The 17,478-nt window shown below is 36.5% G+C and overlaps 1 protein-coding gene and 1 long non-coding RNA gene across 4 annotated transcripts in view; one reads left to right on the top strand and one right to left on the bottom strand.

Moving 5' to 3' along the window:
• Positions 1 to 7,280: 7,280 nt before the first annotated feature.
• NXT2 (nuclear transport factor 2 like export factor 2) overlaps positions 7,281 to 17,478 on the bottom strand; it is a 73,098-nt gene continuing 62,900 nt past the window's right edge. For all 3 annotated transcript variants that reach the window (XM_083797450.1, XM_083797449.1, XM_083797452.1), the window contains exons 5-6: positions 10,369 to 10,476; positions 7,281 to 7,308 (exon numbers count right to left, since the gene is read on the bottom strand). In XM_083797450.1, the coding sequence (XP_083653576.1) occupies positions 7,296 to 7,308; positions 10,369 to 10,476 (121 nt within the window). In that variant the 3' untranslated portion in view covers positions 7,281 to 7,295. The remainder of the gene's footprint in view (positions 7,309 to 10,368; positions 10,477 to 17,478) is intronic.
• Positions 7,302 to 17,257, top strand: LOC310880913. Its single transcript, XR_014571985.1, has 5 exons — positions 7,302 to 8,086; positions 11,357 to 11,464; positions 14,347 to 14,402; positions 14,556 to 14,604; positions 14,701 to 17,257. It is a non-coding gene; the product is annotated as an uncharacterized lncRNA (long non-coding RNA).

Genomic DNA, 17,478 nt, shown 5'->3' with positions numbered 1-17,478 from the left:
GATGGGTGAGGTGACCTGTTTTCCTGTGATTATCCACTTACTAAAAAGGAGCACAGTTGGTGTAAAAAGGATATCTTGGTATGACTGATACTTTTTAGCAACAGCACATGAATTGTTAATTCATGGTTGGATTGTGATCCACTACAAATCCAAGAGATTTGGGTTCTCAGTTCCTGATCTGCTGGGTGGCTTACACATAGCTCTCTGTGTTCTCTTCATTCTCTCTGTTTTGGTTTCAGCTTCTTTCAAAAGCACTCTGAATTCTGTAAGAATTGAGTAGTATTGACAAAGCACTGAGCCGTTGCTCTTTTCTGTTTGTTAACCATTTCTTCTCTTCCTTTCACTAAGTAATTTATGCTCTCTCTAAGATCCATTGTAAACATATATATCTCATGTGTCAATAGAAATGGTTCTCTAAAAGCAATAAATTCCTGTGACTAAACTGTTTGCACAAGAGCCTGAGGCTTGTTCTTGTATCTAATGTTTGATTTGTTTTTCTGTCCATGACTTCTTAAAATTATCAAAACGGTGAAATCTAATGTCAATCCATGAAGGAATGCCAGGGCCTCGGGTATACCCATGGTCCTTAACCACCCGGAGTAGCCTTGTGTAGGGACTCTGCACACACATCATCTGCCCAGGAGTTTCGTTTTAGCTCTGGCCTGGTCCCAGGCACTTTATTCCTGTTTCATGAAAGAAACCTGAAGAATAAATCAATTATGTCTTGTTAAAGTTCATATAATAAGTCTGTGGTAGTCGGGACTGCACCAAAAAACTTCTGATTTACCCTCTTCCATTTACTCTTTTCTTCTCCCACATTCATTCGGCATTTCTTGGCCAGCCATGAGTAATGCAGTCTTGCAAGGCTGACTGTACACAGGAGAGAAAGCTTTGCTTTGTTCCCTCAGCTTGTAAATTAGCATTAATGTTGTTTTATGTGCTTGATCTGGATAGTAAGAAGTGTGTCATGTGAATTCCTGCTCTTACAGACACAGGTACCTAAGATAGGAAGTAAAGAGGCCATGCGAGTGGAAGGGAAAAACAGGAATGGGGACAAGTTTTGCAGAGTTGCGAGGTGCCAGTTAAAGTACTGCAGTTTATTTACATGGATTTTCAATAAAAGAATGTGAACCTTATGTACAGGACCTTTGATCTGATGATCTTTGGAGATGCAAGTGGAGTCTGAGTCTGTTACAGACAAATTTATCCTTCTCATACGCTTATCATGGAAGGTGGGTTGAGATTCCTTGTTAGCCTGTCATTTCTTGTCTGAAGAACAGTACTTGGCACAGTACTGCAGTCTGAAGTATGCCTTGAGTGCTCAGAATGAGACTGGGAATAGCCACAGTGCAGCGGTTGCAGACTTGGGGCATGAATATATTCAAGTCATGTCCACAGAAAGCAACCACATTTCTGCTGCTTAGACTTGCAAACCAGAAGGTTTCTTTCCATACAAAATGGAAAACAGAGTCTCTTGGCTCTCCAGAATGGGTTTTCTAACATTTTCCTTTTCCTTCTCCTTCTCCTGTTCCTTGTTTCTCCTTACTAAAAGTCTAGTTTCATAGAGACACTACCATTCATTATTCTGAATTCCTTCTGTTTATTCAGTTGCTCACATATATTTTTTATGAATTTAAAGAGAGGCTTGTTGTAGTGTAATTGCTGATTTCCTCTCAAGGAATGTTCTTGTGAGAAAGATGAAAGGCTGTAGCACTTACCATATCTCTCCCTGTCAGCTAATTTAGCTAGAACATATGCTAGACAATACTGAAAAACAGTAAATGTCAACCTGAAACATTCAAAATAGAAGCTTGAAAAGCATACCACATCTTCCATAAAAAGCTGCAGTATTAATAGGCACAAAAATAGTTGGATGTGAAAGCAGGCATAAATCAAGAAATAATATTAATGTGTGTGATTTACTCTGAGACAATGAAAATCACGGTTAACGGTTCTGCCTCTTAATAACTCTAATTGAAGTTAACAGGTCAAGCTCTACTGTCCGTAACTGTAGTAGAGGTTGAGGATGCATCTGAGAAATGGTGATCCATTTCTTTGTAGGCTTGTACATGAAATGAATAAAGGAATTCTCTGAAGATATTTGAAGCTTAGAGAAATAATATTGTTTGTTAAGATACATATGAACAAAAAATTAATTTGTTATAAAACATATCAAACGTGTTCTTAAGAAAGTTAACATTCCCATCCAGTTATTAGTATTTTTCTTAAGCCTGAACTATCTTCAGAACTAACAGAAAGAACAAGACTGATATTTCCACACATCACTAACTAACCATTCTATGCCTTGAAGTGCTCAATGACATTCACCCCTTTCTGTGTTTGTGCCCCGTACTGTAAAGCTATTTTTCAGTTTTCAAGGCACTTGCTTTATTTCATGTCTTGTCCCAGCACCACAGTATTGCTAAGTATAGTAAAAGGCATTTCACAAAGAACAACACAAACTATTTTTCTTGGAAGCTCAGCCTTAACAGCACTTTTCTCACTGCTGCCTTCCAAGTCAAAATATTATAATATTAGCTTAATGCACACGTATACATGTTTATAACCACAACAATTCAATAAACTTCCTAATAAAGTTTAGCTAGTCTTTCAACAAACCATATCCAAATGGAAGGTGATCTCTGAAATATCTATAGGTAGCCTACAAGATATTTGTCATGCTGATGTCTCATGGAAAAAAAAAAAAAAGAGAAAAAAAAAAAAGGTGAAGTCAGAAAACCAAATCAGTGATGAATTTGATGAGCATATTAGTGTTACAAGACTTATTAGTCTGGTTCGTGCTGAATTAAAAAAATCAAAAGATAAAGCTGTAGTTCCATTCAGAATGTAGATCAGTTCTTAAAATAAGAATTATTTGCCCAAAATTAGTCCCAGAATTATAAATCACCTACCAAGAGAGCCTGAATAGCACAAGTCCAGTTTCAAGCACTGACAATATTTGTCAATTAAACAAATTCCTCCCACACAACAGAGACCTTCCAGGCCACTAGACTCCTGAGGAAAACTTCAGTAACCAGAGTGACCTTATATCACATCCTGAAGTCAGTAAAAAGAATTCCAATCTAAAGTACATTGTAATTGTTTTCTGCTGATGGGACCACACTAGTTATTAACAGAAGAAACAAAAAAACTACTGTTGTCATGAGGCATGGGGTTAAAGTTGATCTGTAAGCACATCAGGATTTGAATTTTTTCCATCTTTTTAAAGGTAGAAATAAACACCCTGAATGGGTCTAAGGAGCTTAGGCAGTACATACGGCAAAAAGCTAAATAATGTATAATCAAAGTACTAGGTCAAAACTTGTTTTGGATTGTTTGTTTGCATGAAAAAAAAGAGTATTTCCAAAGTTGTGCAGTCAAGTAACTAGCATTTTTCTAGCATGACTAGGAAAGAGTCTATTTTAAATGAAAACATTATTAAATGAAAATAGATGATGATTATTTGTATTAATTTTGTCATTTCTGTAATAATTCAAATTGCCAAGCATGAGAAGCTGTGGGTGTTGAGTAATAAATCCATGATCAAAATGAACCATAACGTATGCATGAGGGGATGACAACGTGATGGTTAATGTCTCTTTGGCCAGTCAGAGACTAGCAGAAAATAAGAATTTTTAGAATTTCAAAGTATTGTGGGAGGGCGGTTTGAAAGTAACTGTGATGCCAAAGAAGAGAACTTTAGATAGTACTTGTGAAGCAGAGTTGAAGTTCCATCAGTTTGCAACCCCTGACTTTCATCTGCAGATAAAAGAACTTGATACTTCTTCTACCTGCAGCTCAAGTGTGAGTTCAGTCTTATAAACTGAATCGAACTTCTGATTACAAGACACTCTGTCACTGCTTATAAATCTCAGCCCGAGAGATTCTGAATGTTTGTGTCTTCCCTTAACTTTGTTTCTATTTATTTTGTTTCTATTATTAACATCATAGGAACATTTGGCATTCAAAATTAGGGAACCATTATTTTCAACATAATGTAAAACAAAGGTAATTCCAGTTTTAGAAAAAAGACAAAAGGTAGGAAGGAAAAGTATTACGTGATGTTATCTCTGGTTAGTTAAGTTGTATGAAATTTGTATGATTTCATTCTAACATGGGATATTACATGATCAGGCTCATAATGTCATAGTATTGTGTTATCACTATGTATTTTTATGTCTTGTGGTTTTAGGGAAGAAGGTGTTCAAAGCTGAGTATCTCAGCTTTTTACAGCGATATATCAGGAACTCAGCACACATTTCCGTAAAGGTTTCTGACCCAAACATGGGTTCTGCTAGAACCCATAGGCCCTCCTATATTTTATTAGCATGCATAGATATCAGTCAAACATTTTAACATTTATATTGAACAGAATCCATAAAAATAGATTCTGTAAAATACCAAAAGGCTCTTCTCATACCCTGTTAAAAACAATGGCCCTCAGACATCACACAACGAATCCTGGCTTTTCTGCATAATGTGCCATAGTCCTCATTTGTAGGCTTGTAGAAAGCTTTCAGCTTTGCCAATGTTTTTCAGGGTTGATTCACTGAAGATACAGGTGTATATATCTATATTTATTATATTAGAGAATTTCATCTCATTAGAGTTGGTATTAATAAGTTACTGAAGGGGGAAATGGTTATACGGTATATATATTCTGTGAAAGTTTTCTATATTTCTGTGTAAGTTTATGCATTTCATAAAGTCACAGGAACTTCATATATGACAGATCACATTTAAGTTCTTTGCTATTGATAGGCTTATTCAACCGTTTTGGTAAAACACCGTATGGAATAATGAGCCCTCTAGTGGTTGTTCATCATCTTAAATTCCCATTATAATGCTCTGTATTAACTAACACAATTAAAACAAAAAAACAAACAAATAAGAAAGCCTTTCTTTTTCAGTAGCAGCACAATTGTTGTGGTTTTAACTCTTGAGAATATTATTATCACTTTTCTACACAAAGGAAATTAAATAGTAAGAATTGGACTGGTTTGGTTCTAAAGCTTGAAATGAGTACCAGTAGAAAGGGATTCAGGATTACACCTGCATGATACATGATACTCTTCTGTAAGGGAATTTGACTTTAAATACCAAGAATACGTCTGATTCTGCAAAAGGCAGCAATCAAAAAAAAAAAAAAATCCACTGATGAAGGGGCATTTGGTCACTGGGGACTTGGAGGGGCCTAGATATATCAAGCATTTTTTACTTCATATATTGATAGAACAAATGCTAGAGAAGATTTTCAAAGTTTGTGGAAAGGAAGAAAGGGAAGAAAAGTATTGTGTGCTTTCCTGTTGGAGGAAAAACCTAGAAATAGGTTTAGCAGTTCTCTGATGAGATGGGGTGGAAAGGAGCCATCTAAGTTGCAGCAGTCACTGGACTGAAATTAGTGATAAATAACCTGACTTATGTTTTCTTGAAATGTGTAAGGATTGCATTTCTGAGAAAGAGCTGACATATAAACAAAAGATTATTTATTTTCTTATTTTTGTCTTAAGCCGATGTAATGCAAAATGTTTATAGGAAATAAGAAAAATATATCTTGTGCAGATTTAATATCTCTGCTTATATTCCCACCTCAGCATTCAGACGGATCCTCTAGTCAGTAGCTCCTTTATTCTTACTACGTCAAAGGATGCGTGCTAACAGTTTTAAGATGCAACAGGAGAAGTGAAAGGGTTTTTCTTTTTCAGGCCAGTTGTGCTGTGACTTCTAGATAGCTCAGCCCCTTTTAGTTTCATTAGTCTGTTTTACAGGTCTTAGAAATATTTACCACTGAGCTCTCTAAATTTATTAAGGCTCCGAGTTCATGTGTCCCTGTGCATTTTAACAGCATGACAGAGGGTCTGCATTATGCTTCAGAGCTATCTGCTTTTTGTTTTCTTCCTTGGTTGATTGCTGGGAAGAGTTTTTCCACATTCTCAGCCTTGACACAATCTTTTCCTGCCAGGACAGGGGCTCAAGGCTGCAGTACTCACTACAGGCATCTTACCCAGTACCTTGTATTGGACTCAGCAACTGATTTTTCCATTTAGAAATTCTGACTGATGGTGGTAAGAGGCACCCAAACTATTTTCTTAAAACAAAGCATTCTTTAACAGGAGGAAAGGGACTAGCAGAAACTGCACTGTGGTTGCATAGCTCCAAAGGAGTGGGCAGACCTCTGGAAGCATGTAATTGAAAACCAATAAAGGGGAAAAGAAGTAACCAAAATATTTATATCACAGCTTGAAAACATTCTTACAATTAATGTTTTCAGATCCATTTGATGATGTTTATAAATTCCAAAGAGTACAAATGTCAGCAAGATAAACAAAAACTCTAGATGTTGAGTCATACAAACAGAATAAGGTACAGTTTTCACATTAAAAGATTCTTTTAAACCTTCATCCTAATACTAGTGCATGCTCTCTCCTATTTGGGCAATGCCACTCTGAGGCATTTGAAAACTAAGTAAATGAAACAAGATACATTTAACATATATTTGGAATGTGTATAACTTTACCTGTGGAGGTATTTTCACTGGTATCTTGTGAATACAGAATACTCTCTGCTACTACTTGGCAGGGAGGTGAAATTATATGGAAGCAAGTACAGCATAATTGATGCCTGTGTAATTGGTACTATTAAAGTCATTGCCTGTATTCTGATAACTATTTCGTAATACATCAGAAACCTGGCAGAGATGAACAATTCATTTGAATGGTGCAAGGTCAAGTTCAAAGCATTCTGCTGAAATAATTCTAACAACAGAGTAACATCTTACCAAAGCACTGATTTCTGTGCTGAGATCCCAATGCTACCCAGAATTCTTTAATTTCTTTTGGTTGGATGGTTTTGATATCTGGCAGGTCTGCTCCTGCTCCCATTAAAATATGAAGCTAAAAATTGTGCTGTCTTAATCAGTCACAGTGATAAGGGATAAAGATCAACACGTTTCAGTCTGAACTTTGCTAGATAACAGCTGTCACCATGTGGGATTTCTAAGGACTTGTTATTTTAATCTGTTCAAGTCATGTATCAGAAACCAAAAGTAGAAATCACTCGGTCCCTGTTTCTCATGTTCTTATTTTTCTTTAATTGATAATATTTTTAGTTTTATTTTATCAAAAGAACAAGAAAATAAAAGTTCCCATTATTCTCATGAGCTTGTGTGAAGTCAGAGCATGTTAATAGGAGGTGATGCAGCAGAGTGTATAGAAGCTTGCGTTCACATCATGAAATAGAGTATTTGTGACAGGCTGTCCTCTTGAACCTTTTTACTGTACCCCAAAGTCAGAAATTCAAGGAAGACATCTAGTTCAAGAAAGAAAATTACAGGGATAACACAGGTGGCTACCAATAGTCATATGGATTAACATGTCAGTTCTCATTTATTTAACTGCCGTAATCTGACTGTTTTCCTTTTTTTTTTTTCCCAATAGTTCAATTTCTTTTTTCAAAAGAAAGTTCCAAAATATGTCATAAGAACTATAATTTTTAAAATAACAGTAATACAAAATATTTTATGGACCTCACTTTTGGGGTCATAAGCAGTTAGTTTCTTCCTGCATTTCTTAAATGTGTTCTTTTCTACTTCCAAGACAAGTTGTTTCATGTAATAACTGTTAAAAGTGAATGTATATGTGTTGTAGTTTTAAGCATATTAATAGTATTTAATAAATTACACAATTTATATATTTTACTTTGTTATTAAGTATGTTTTATATTTTATATTACTAAGTCTTTTAGAGTGAACTCCCAAAGAACAACAGAAATGCTAATGAACCTGTAAGGATAGCAGGTGTTGGTAAAAGCGAGTTGTTAACTGGGCGAGTAAGCGTGAAGGCATCCAGTTATCAGCTACTGAGGGAGATGGGGAATTACCTTTTACTCATTAAATTTTCTCAGTGTTAAATCTTACTTGCCTGTCAGTAAAAACCTGGCTTAACTTAGTCTAAGGAGATTCTAGAGTTAATATATATATTCATATACAAATATGTAGTCCTGTTTGAGGTTCTGAAACCTTCATTGGAAGATGTTTCTAAAAACAGACTCCATGCTATACAGTGCTATACTTATATTATCTCTGGAGGTAAGTGGGGAACTAGTTTAAGAAGGGAGTAGTATATGCCCTGTACTTCATGGTACTGCATCTGTAAGTGCTGTGTGTTGTTTAGCATAGGGCTTGTTAAGAACGGTGCTTGAGGTTTACTTTCTAAATTTTCTTATTATGTGCAGACTTGCAGAAATGCTCATTATTCTGCAAAAGAGGTCTAGACGAGAATTCACCTTGAGCTAGGAAACTCACTTTGTGAGATCTAGGAGATCTATGTTTGTAGAGAGCACCGGACAGCCAGTGACCAAACTGCCCTAGGTATTCATCTGCATACTTTCTAAAACACTGTTTAAATGTCACCAGTAGTTGGTATTTTGAGGCTATTTATTGTGTAGAGATTGAATTACACCGGGTTGTAAGCATGCAGATAGCACACACATAAGGTAATGTCACAGAATAGATGTGTGCAACCTTCTCAGCTGAGGCACCTATCTGTTTGATTTTATATGAAAACACGGTAAGTACACAGCACTAAACACACCTGGGCACATTTTTCTGAGGCTTTGTCCATTCTTGTGCATGGCTAACTCCTCTCTATAGAGGTTTTTTTAAATGAGATAAATTGTGCTATACATTAGCATCTGCATTCTGCAATATTGTCTTTTGTTGACAAATTACTTGTATTTTTTATTGGGAATAAAAAATAGAATTGCACAGCAGGTGGCAGCACAGGTCCTGCTTGACTTCAGCCTAGCTTGCCCCTCTGAGAAAACTCAGTCACCAGTCTCGTGTTGGTTACAGCTATTAAACAAATCATCTTCGAAGCAGATGATTTTTAGCAAAGAAATAGAAATGACCTGTGTCCCTGCTATACTACAATGAGTGCTTTCTGAGAAGCTCACTGGAGACACAAGCAGCATAACTCCCTGGAAAGTTGGGGTAGAGCTTGCTGCAAGGGTACGTTTTATCTATGCAGTAAAAGCAGAGTACTGCTACGCAGACCCCTGGATATGTCTGTCTACATGTTAGCAGAAGGAGAAGGTTTTCACAACGTATTTAGAAATATGTAAATGTGCTCTAGTGTTTTCTCTTCGGACTTTTGTTCCCCAGCTAATTGGCCCTTGCTTGCCATCTTTGGAAAGGGGTAATGATGAAGCAAAATGCTGATAATCATACCAGCTTCAATTCCATGGAATTTGTTACTATATTTGCTCTGGGGTTTGGAATCCAAACACATGCTCCTCGGTACACATACAAGAAAACAAATTTCAAGGAAACAAAGCTCACCTAGCTTCTTGACATTGTCCAGCAGCTTGCACAGGGTGCAAGGTGAAGGTAGCTTGCAGCAGGATCCTGCCAGCAACCACAGAGTTGCTCATATACGCAGTTCCTAGAGAGATGATGTTGCTTTTTCACTTTTTAGTTTTTTGGATGTTGAATGGCCTGAATAATCTGAAATATTCTGGCTAAGCTGTAAGGAGGGGAGTGCAGTAGTCTAAACCTTGTAGAACCCAGGATTTTAAAATCAGATTCTGAAATTTAATTCCCATGTGCATCTCTCACTCCTCTTTTCTCTGATCCTTCAATAGGGTGTGTGCTGGGGAGAGCGCATGGTGGCATAGTTCAGATCATATTTGCGAATGAGGTGGTCTGCTTTGAAATATCTTGGACTGGAATTCTCAAACAGTCCACTCATCAGCTCTAACAATTGTACCCATTCTGTCTCCAGGTATGACTAAAAAATGTAATGATGACATTGAAGATTACATATGGTTTTTCCTTTTTCAATTTCCTTACCTAGCCTGTGGGGAAAAGAAGCAGGAATCCTTCTGGGAATACTTTGATCATCAGTTAAAACTTGATGGCATTTGGTTTTGGGTATTCAGGGCAGACATTTTAATCTTGCTTTGCTAAAACCGTTTATTTACTTAGTTATGCATTTGCCTGAATCACACATTTCAGTATCTGGCTAAAGTATCACCTAACACTCAGAAGACTTATGAGATTATTAGGCTTGCTTAGTATTACTATAGACCTCCTGTGGTACTGAATATGGTTTGCTTCTTATAAACTTCTTAATCCAGTATTAAGAGGAATTGTCATTAAGTTATAATAATTAGCCTAAAGTAAAATCTTGAGTGGTTGGTTTAAAACTGTTTAGGCCTCCTATTTACCTCAAATTCTCTACCATTTTTTTCTGAACGTTCTTGCAAACACTTTCTATATCATTTTTATGTTAACAGCACAAGTTGCACTCTGATAGCACACAGTGAATAAAACAAAGTATGGATAAATTAAAATTCTGCTTGGATACTTACTTCCAACTCTCTTGATGGAACAAAAAGGCCAGCTGAATATTTTTAAGCAGTTTTAACTTTTGTTTCGATGTTTCACTGTTCAAATTCTCAGGAGAAACTAAAAAGAAACTGAAACAGCCAAACAGAATATGTAGTCTGACACAGAAACTTAGTCTACCAAGCAGACAGAACTATGTTTGTAACTCCTGAGTTCACAAATCATTAGTTTATAAATTCGTGTGTAAATTAATCATAGTGATTATTTGTAATAATAGAAGAGCATAAATCCATTATTGTTAAGTCACACTTTTGAGGAGTAAAGGCATAAGGATAAATTTTAAATACGCTAATATTGGCATATACCCAGAATAATTCATGTAACTTTCGTAAAAGTACTTAATCCTCCCATCAAAGTAAATAAGCATAAAATCTACATCTCAGTTCCCTACATGGCAAGGTGATGCTGCTTGATTCAGCAATCATCATTGGAACAATTGAAATGAACAGACAAAATGAATGAGATATATTAATAAGTATATAGCTATTTTAATAACTGCTTTATCATCTTCTTTTCAAAGTATGCCAATACCTATCAAGCTGTCATGTTTAACTTCAAAGAGAGACTAAATCCTAACAATGCCTACCTGATAAATACATTTAAAATCTGATGAGGTAACATCATCTGAAGCGATTCATTAGTTAATGTGTATATACATGACAGGTCTCATGTAGCAAAAAGAAAAAAACATTGACAGAGTAGTAAGTATGTATATAATATTCTCTCTTTATAATACATTACTATAAGTAATATCTTATACAGAGCTGCCAGATAGTTTTCATTTGATGATGTTTTATGTGAATATATTGTTTATGACCCTTTGTTAGTAAGTTATAACCCACTTGCTAAAATTCATATGGCTAAAGGTATGCAATTATATATAATACAATTCCTAAGAGTTTTGTGAAAATCAATTATCCCTAAGAATTCTCTTCTTTTTTATATCCCTAGCAGGGGGAAAGGCAGCAAGAAGAGGTGAATCCTTATCAAGCAAGGATTCCATGGAAGAAAAAGAGCTACGGATTCAAATCTACTTCAAAGACAAACAAAAAAAAAAAGGTAAGCTTTGTTAGACCTGTTGTTCAGAGGACTGACTGTTTATTCCGCATAGCAGTATTTCAGTCTATAGACTTTCTCTGCTGTGGTCAGCCATTTCTGAGAAAGGAAGTGACCATCAGCATAACATCGAATAAGGATGTAGCTTTGAATTTTCTGCCCTTCAACAGCATTGTGTCAAATGCTCAAGCTGAACTTTCAGACTTCCTGTATGTGGTATAAAAGTCAGAGATGTTGCAGTATTTCTGCATTCTCTGTACTTCATTGGCTAATGCTAAGAAGCATTTCAATTTAAAATGGTACGTGGAAATACGAAGTGTTATAGACACAACTGTTAAGACATAGGTAAATGCTTGACTGCCACCAATACTACCGGAGGATAGATTGAATGGAAATATTCAGAGAAGAGTAAAACTCAGCAGCACAGTGTGTACTAGTAGCATTCAAACTGGAACTGGAATGGCATATAACTACAATTGAATCAAGTGAAATCAAAACGCAAAATCAGAGCTCTAATTAATTGAAAATTGGATAGCTATTGCAGTCCTGTAGTGTTCAGTCATGTCAGAAATGTCCCTCCACTTCCAGTCATCAAAAATATTTCAAATTTACCCTTCAAAGTATTAGAATTAAAATAAGATGAGAGGATTTTGGCAATCTAATTAATCTCATTGTATTTGTTGGTTTGTTTTGACATCATACTCAGCCTGATGATATTTGAGCACTCCTCTTCCCAAGTCAAGGAAGTCAAACATGAAGGCAAAATTCCAAAGGAATACAGATTGTTTCACATTACAAGAAGATAAAGTTGTGCAGTTTGCAAAGTCTATCAAACGTACATAGATACTACTTAAAAACTATATGTCTTACAGATAGTCCAGGTATTGTCTTCTAAAACCTTTCCCATTAACATCCCTGAAAGTAGTCTCTAGTGAATTGACATTCACCTCTACTCACTGATAGGAGTCCCGGTGCGAGTTCTGTCAGAGTGTGGACGTGCTGCAGAGTATGGCTGGAGGCTCGGTTTCCAGTGGTGCTTTCATGGGATGGGAACCTACAACAACTCTTCTGTCCATATTTCCTTCATATTTGAAGGTTTCTAATCTACAAAGATATCGCTAGACTTCCTTTTTGCCTTCCCTTTTACCCATGATCTCTAGCTAATGCTTGCTTTTTCTGGAATTAATTTACAAAAGAAAGAAGAAAAAGCAGATGCTGCAATTGTGTCAGTATAAGCAAGTTGTTTCTTCTGTCACTGGGCAATATGAGATCTTTTGTCCTGCACAGGATGAGACCTGGTCTGGAGGTGGCTGCTGAACCCTGGTCCTTCCTGGTTAATTGCCTTGATAAGCTGTCTGCTTACAGTGTTTTAACACTTCTGCAACATTTAAAATCAACATTGCAACTGTTTGTGCCCTAACTGGGAAGCTAGTGGGATGGCTGGTGGGATGGCTGCCTCCTCATCCCAGGCAGCCAGACTGACAGGTGTGCTTTATGAAGCCTGGACACAAAACACATGCCCTGTGGCAGTACTGGAAGCTGGCAGTTAAGCGCAATAGGAGCAGATTGCAGGCTGGATTCACGGAGAAAAAGTTGGAGTAAATGACTTTATAATGGAGAACATTCAGGTATAAAACTATTTTTGATAGACAGCAGAGATAAAAGGGGAAATGATGTTCTGTTATGTGCTTTGTGAGTCTCCAAATTATAGAATTGACCTTGTAATAAGAGAAATTTCCTCTGTGAGAAGGAATGAACATACTGCACATGACAGGTGTAGCGACTATTCTGGGATTTCAGAGCTTACCATAACATACATAAACCAGGTGTGAAAAAATGTATTAGAAGTGTATCACACAGATTTACACAACCCTCTAAATCCTGAGAACAAGTGTACCACATACTCTGCCTGAGCTCTTCAGAGCCTGCTGAACAAGCCATGCACCAGAACTAGTGGATGCTTAAACTCTGAAGAGCGAAAAGTGCTGCCACTGCCATGCCCTTGCCCTAACCTGCTGGTTTAGGCTGGTGTTGGTGCTCCTGACTTTTCTCCTGTAAATGCTGATTGATCATGCTTAAAGAAAAAATCGCAATAGTGCTGTTTGTGGCCTTGATCGGGAGGTAAGCAAGGCAAAGTTTGTGAAGCTCTTCTCTTGTTAGGCCCAGTGATAAAGTTGGAAGAAGTAATGCAAATAATGCTTTAACACTTGGTAAGAGATGGAATTGCTCAGGCTGTTTGTCTAGGGAATATAATGTACCTTTTGTTACCCTGGCTATTTTGGCACTACCTTTTAATTTCCTCAAACTGCTACAAGTCTTTTATCTGAAGATGCTTCTATTGTATATTAATGAAGTTATCTAGGAAACGTGGGCTAAAGCTGAAACTCCCCCAGCATCATCCTTCTCAACTAGCATTGTCCAGTAAGAAAATAGGTCTGTAAGTGATCCTATTCGTCTGAACAAAAAAGAAACCGTTACCATGGTACTTGTCAGCTGGGTGTAATTCTGATACAGGAGCTGCCCTTTGGAGCCAGGTTCCCTTACAGATAACGTGGTGGTGTCTACTTTCAGGCAGTTCTGAATTCTGACCGTAAGACCAGCAAAAGCAGAGAACAGCTCAGAATGCAGCCATTCCCAACCCCAGCTCCAGTTTCTGCAAATATTCACAGCTAGGTTTTATTCACAAGCATTTGCTTGTTCTGTTACTACAAAAAGAATAACAATTATTTCTGCAAATAATTTGTATTTATAGTGTTGTGTGAATAAATTAAATAATGGATTCCAGGAATCAAATTGTAACAGTACTACTGACAAAAATGTAAGCATCGTCATTATTGTATAAATTAAGCATATTCCATTAATACTCTCATATATTGTTTTTGTAGACCCAAGGAACAATATGCACAACCTGGTAGTAGCTACTGGTTTGACAAACTGTTGTGTAAGTAGAATTCTCTTCTGTTTTAACAGCAAAAGGGAAGATAACATCCCAAATGCATGACTTTAAAACAGTCACAATTTTGTTAACTTTACCACTGCACTAGGGGTAAGGGATGGTGGATTAAAGTTCATTAAAAGTGCTTTATCTTTACAGATCTGAATGCTGAACCATATTCTTGATCTCATGGGAAGTACTTTTGAAGGTAAGAATTCAATTATCTTTTCAAAAGACACTGTGTTAAGGTTTACTTGGTTTACTTTTCTTCTTCGTATGTCACTTGTGGTTTTTTCACTGATAGATATTTTGTGTTTCACAAATGTTTATGAATGGAAACAGATCGACTTAGAAGCTTCTACGCAAAGGAAATGTTGACTATTTGACTGAAAAGTTCTACTAAGAATATAGGAACTTATTAGTCTAGCCTCTTTCTCCATGTAAGTGAGATCCTGTAGAGACATATGTGGATGGGAAGAGGTAAAAGTGTATGTGGGGCATGTTTTGTGAGTGTCTTCTAAAGGGTTTGCAAAAGGTGACCAAGAAAAAATAAAAAAACATATTTATTACATTGTAATAGTGTAATATGTGCAATTGCTAAGGGGGTACCACCACGGCGAACTGTCTGGGGTCCATAAACAATATTTTAAAAGTCTCTTCTCCAAGAATTTGTGTACTTTTCTCAGTGGTCCACATGGCTATGGCAATGATTCTTTTGGACTGATGTATGGTCATGTATGATGTATATACCCCCAACAATGTAGGGGTCAATAAACCTGCAAGGAAGGAGGATGTGCTAGAAAAGGCAAGATGTGGCTGAACATTTTGTTACAAAGACAGAATGAAAAGATTGCAATTTACGTTCCAGCAAAATCCTGACATTTTGACAAGCTAGGTAAATGAGATTCTTTTACATACTTCATTTTGTAAACTATGACAGAAAGGATGGAAGATGCAAGGCTGCCTTGCAAAGGCTCCCTCACAAGTTTAGGAACAAGCTGAAGCGGAGCTGCTGGAGCATGTCAGGGCAGACTGACAACTTGTAATTTAGGCAGGATCTGTAGAATAGTTTAAGATTGCAAGGCTACCCAGTTGCTTTAAAGCATATATAATACTAATGCCCTTGGGCTGTGAGTTTTGTGTTGTGACTCCATAATTTTATCCTCTGGGCACAACAATCTCTGAAACAGAAAAGGAAGGATGTCTGTGGAAAGCAGGATCAGTTTGTACTGATTCTTATAAGGATATATAATTACATAAACAGATGTTTCAAGTGTTATTTATAGTTTGATTAAAAAAATCACATAAGAGAGTTCGCAACAACAAGAAAAGTGTAAGACTTGCAGAAATAGATTGCAAATTTATCAATAGTTTCCAGAAACTTCTCTTAGATATGATGAATAAATAGTTCACAGTCTGCCAGTGCTAAAGACTATAAGTAGATTTATGCTGTGTTGTTTTTTTTTAATTATTATTATTTACGAAATTAAACACTGATAAACAAAGAAAAATACCATTTAATCTGTGTGTAATTTTTAAACTGTTACATAGGAAGCCAGTTGTTCTAAAGTGAGTATTTCTTCATGCACCAAAACATGTTTTGGACAAAAGATTATATCTGACCTTCATGAATATCTGCTGATGTGTATTTCCCCCCCTCAGCCCCCCCCAAAAAAAAAAAAAAAAGAATGACTAAAAATATATAAGCAATAAGTTGAGTCATTCTTATCTTACAACATTACTTCTCACATTACAAATTCTGGGGAATATGTGCACATGCAACTGTTCCTGTAAGAACATTTTGTATGGGGGCACAACAGAGGATTTTGTTTGTACTTGCCTATTACATATTCCTCTGAAATGTATGTGAAGTGGCAGCCAGCCCGCAGACATATGTGATTAGAACTTGTGTTACGTTTTTTTTAATTGCATCACACTTTTATAAAAACTGAGCTCAGATGACAAGTTGGAACACAGTTAAGGCGAACGGGTAGTTCTTTTTTTACTGTCTAGGTTCTAAATAATTAAAAGAAATAGGATATGGAAAAGGGTATGGATTGAGAGGTTGGCCTTGTTTCTGTCAAGACAAACTTCTGCCATGGCATACGTAAACAGAAAACCTGTTGAGGTCAAGGTCCTCATTGAATTTTAGTCTTCGCTCTAACAAACACCCAGAACAGTTTCATACTGAATTAGGGCACCACAGTGTTTAAAATATTATGATTCCCTTAAAGGAAATTGTAAGACTTGGGTGTTTCTAATGAAAAGAGTGTGGAATAGACTGAAATAAGGCAATATTTTAGCCATATTTTTAGCCATAATCTGTCCTAATCTAATGGGCTCTTTATAGTCAGGCTGGCCTGTTGTAGCTATTACTAACTATGGTTGTGCTCTTTAGACTGAAATGTTTTCTGATTTTTTCACAAGATCCATTTTTAGAGACTTCTATTTACTTTCTTTTGACCATCTCTAGGAAGTACTGAACATATTTCATTATGTGGGAACTATTCAAAGTCCTTGCAATGACTGTTCAAAGTTCTCTCTGAAGTCCATAAAATCATTTTTAGTATTTTGTTTTGTACAGTGATCTGATGATTGTACAGTTGTGTATGTTCTACTAATAAGCATGTAAATTTTTGCACCAACATTATGAAATCCAGAGTGCCAGATCTCTCCTTAGATTTATTTTGGTATAGAACCGAAATACCCCTGTCAGTACTGTTTTCCTGTCTTAAAATGAATATTCTTCATGTCAGGAAGAATATACAATTCCATGAACATATAGTATCATGTTTGGGGTTTAGTACTCTGAAGCTGTGCTTCTGATGGGGCTTTTCAGTTTTGTCATAAACTGTACATCAAGACAATGTTGAAACTGCATTCTCATTTGACTTTATGTAGTGTGCAAGCCTACTGATCTCAGCAGTACAGTAGATGAAGCGCTGATTTGATCCATGATCATTAAACAACTAGGTGCCCGCTTGGATAGAAAAATCAATACTCAAGCCCAAAAGTGTGACAATGCATGCTACCGTAGGTATGGTATCTTGAAGCATACTGGACAGTACATATTGATAGGTCA

This window comes from Anser anser, assembly GCF_964211835.1.
Source record: "Anser anser genome assembly, chromosome: 13".
Classification (NCBI taxonomy): Eukaryota; Metazoa; Chordata; class Aves; order Anseriformes; family Anatidae; genus Anser; species Anser anser.
Note: the sequence above shows the minus strand (reverse complement) of the source record. Positions and strands in the feature narration are given on the sequence as shown.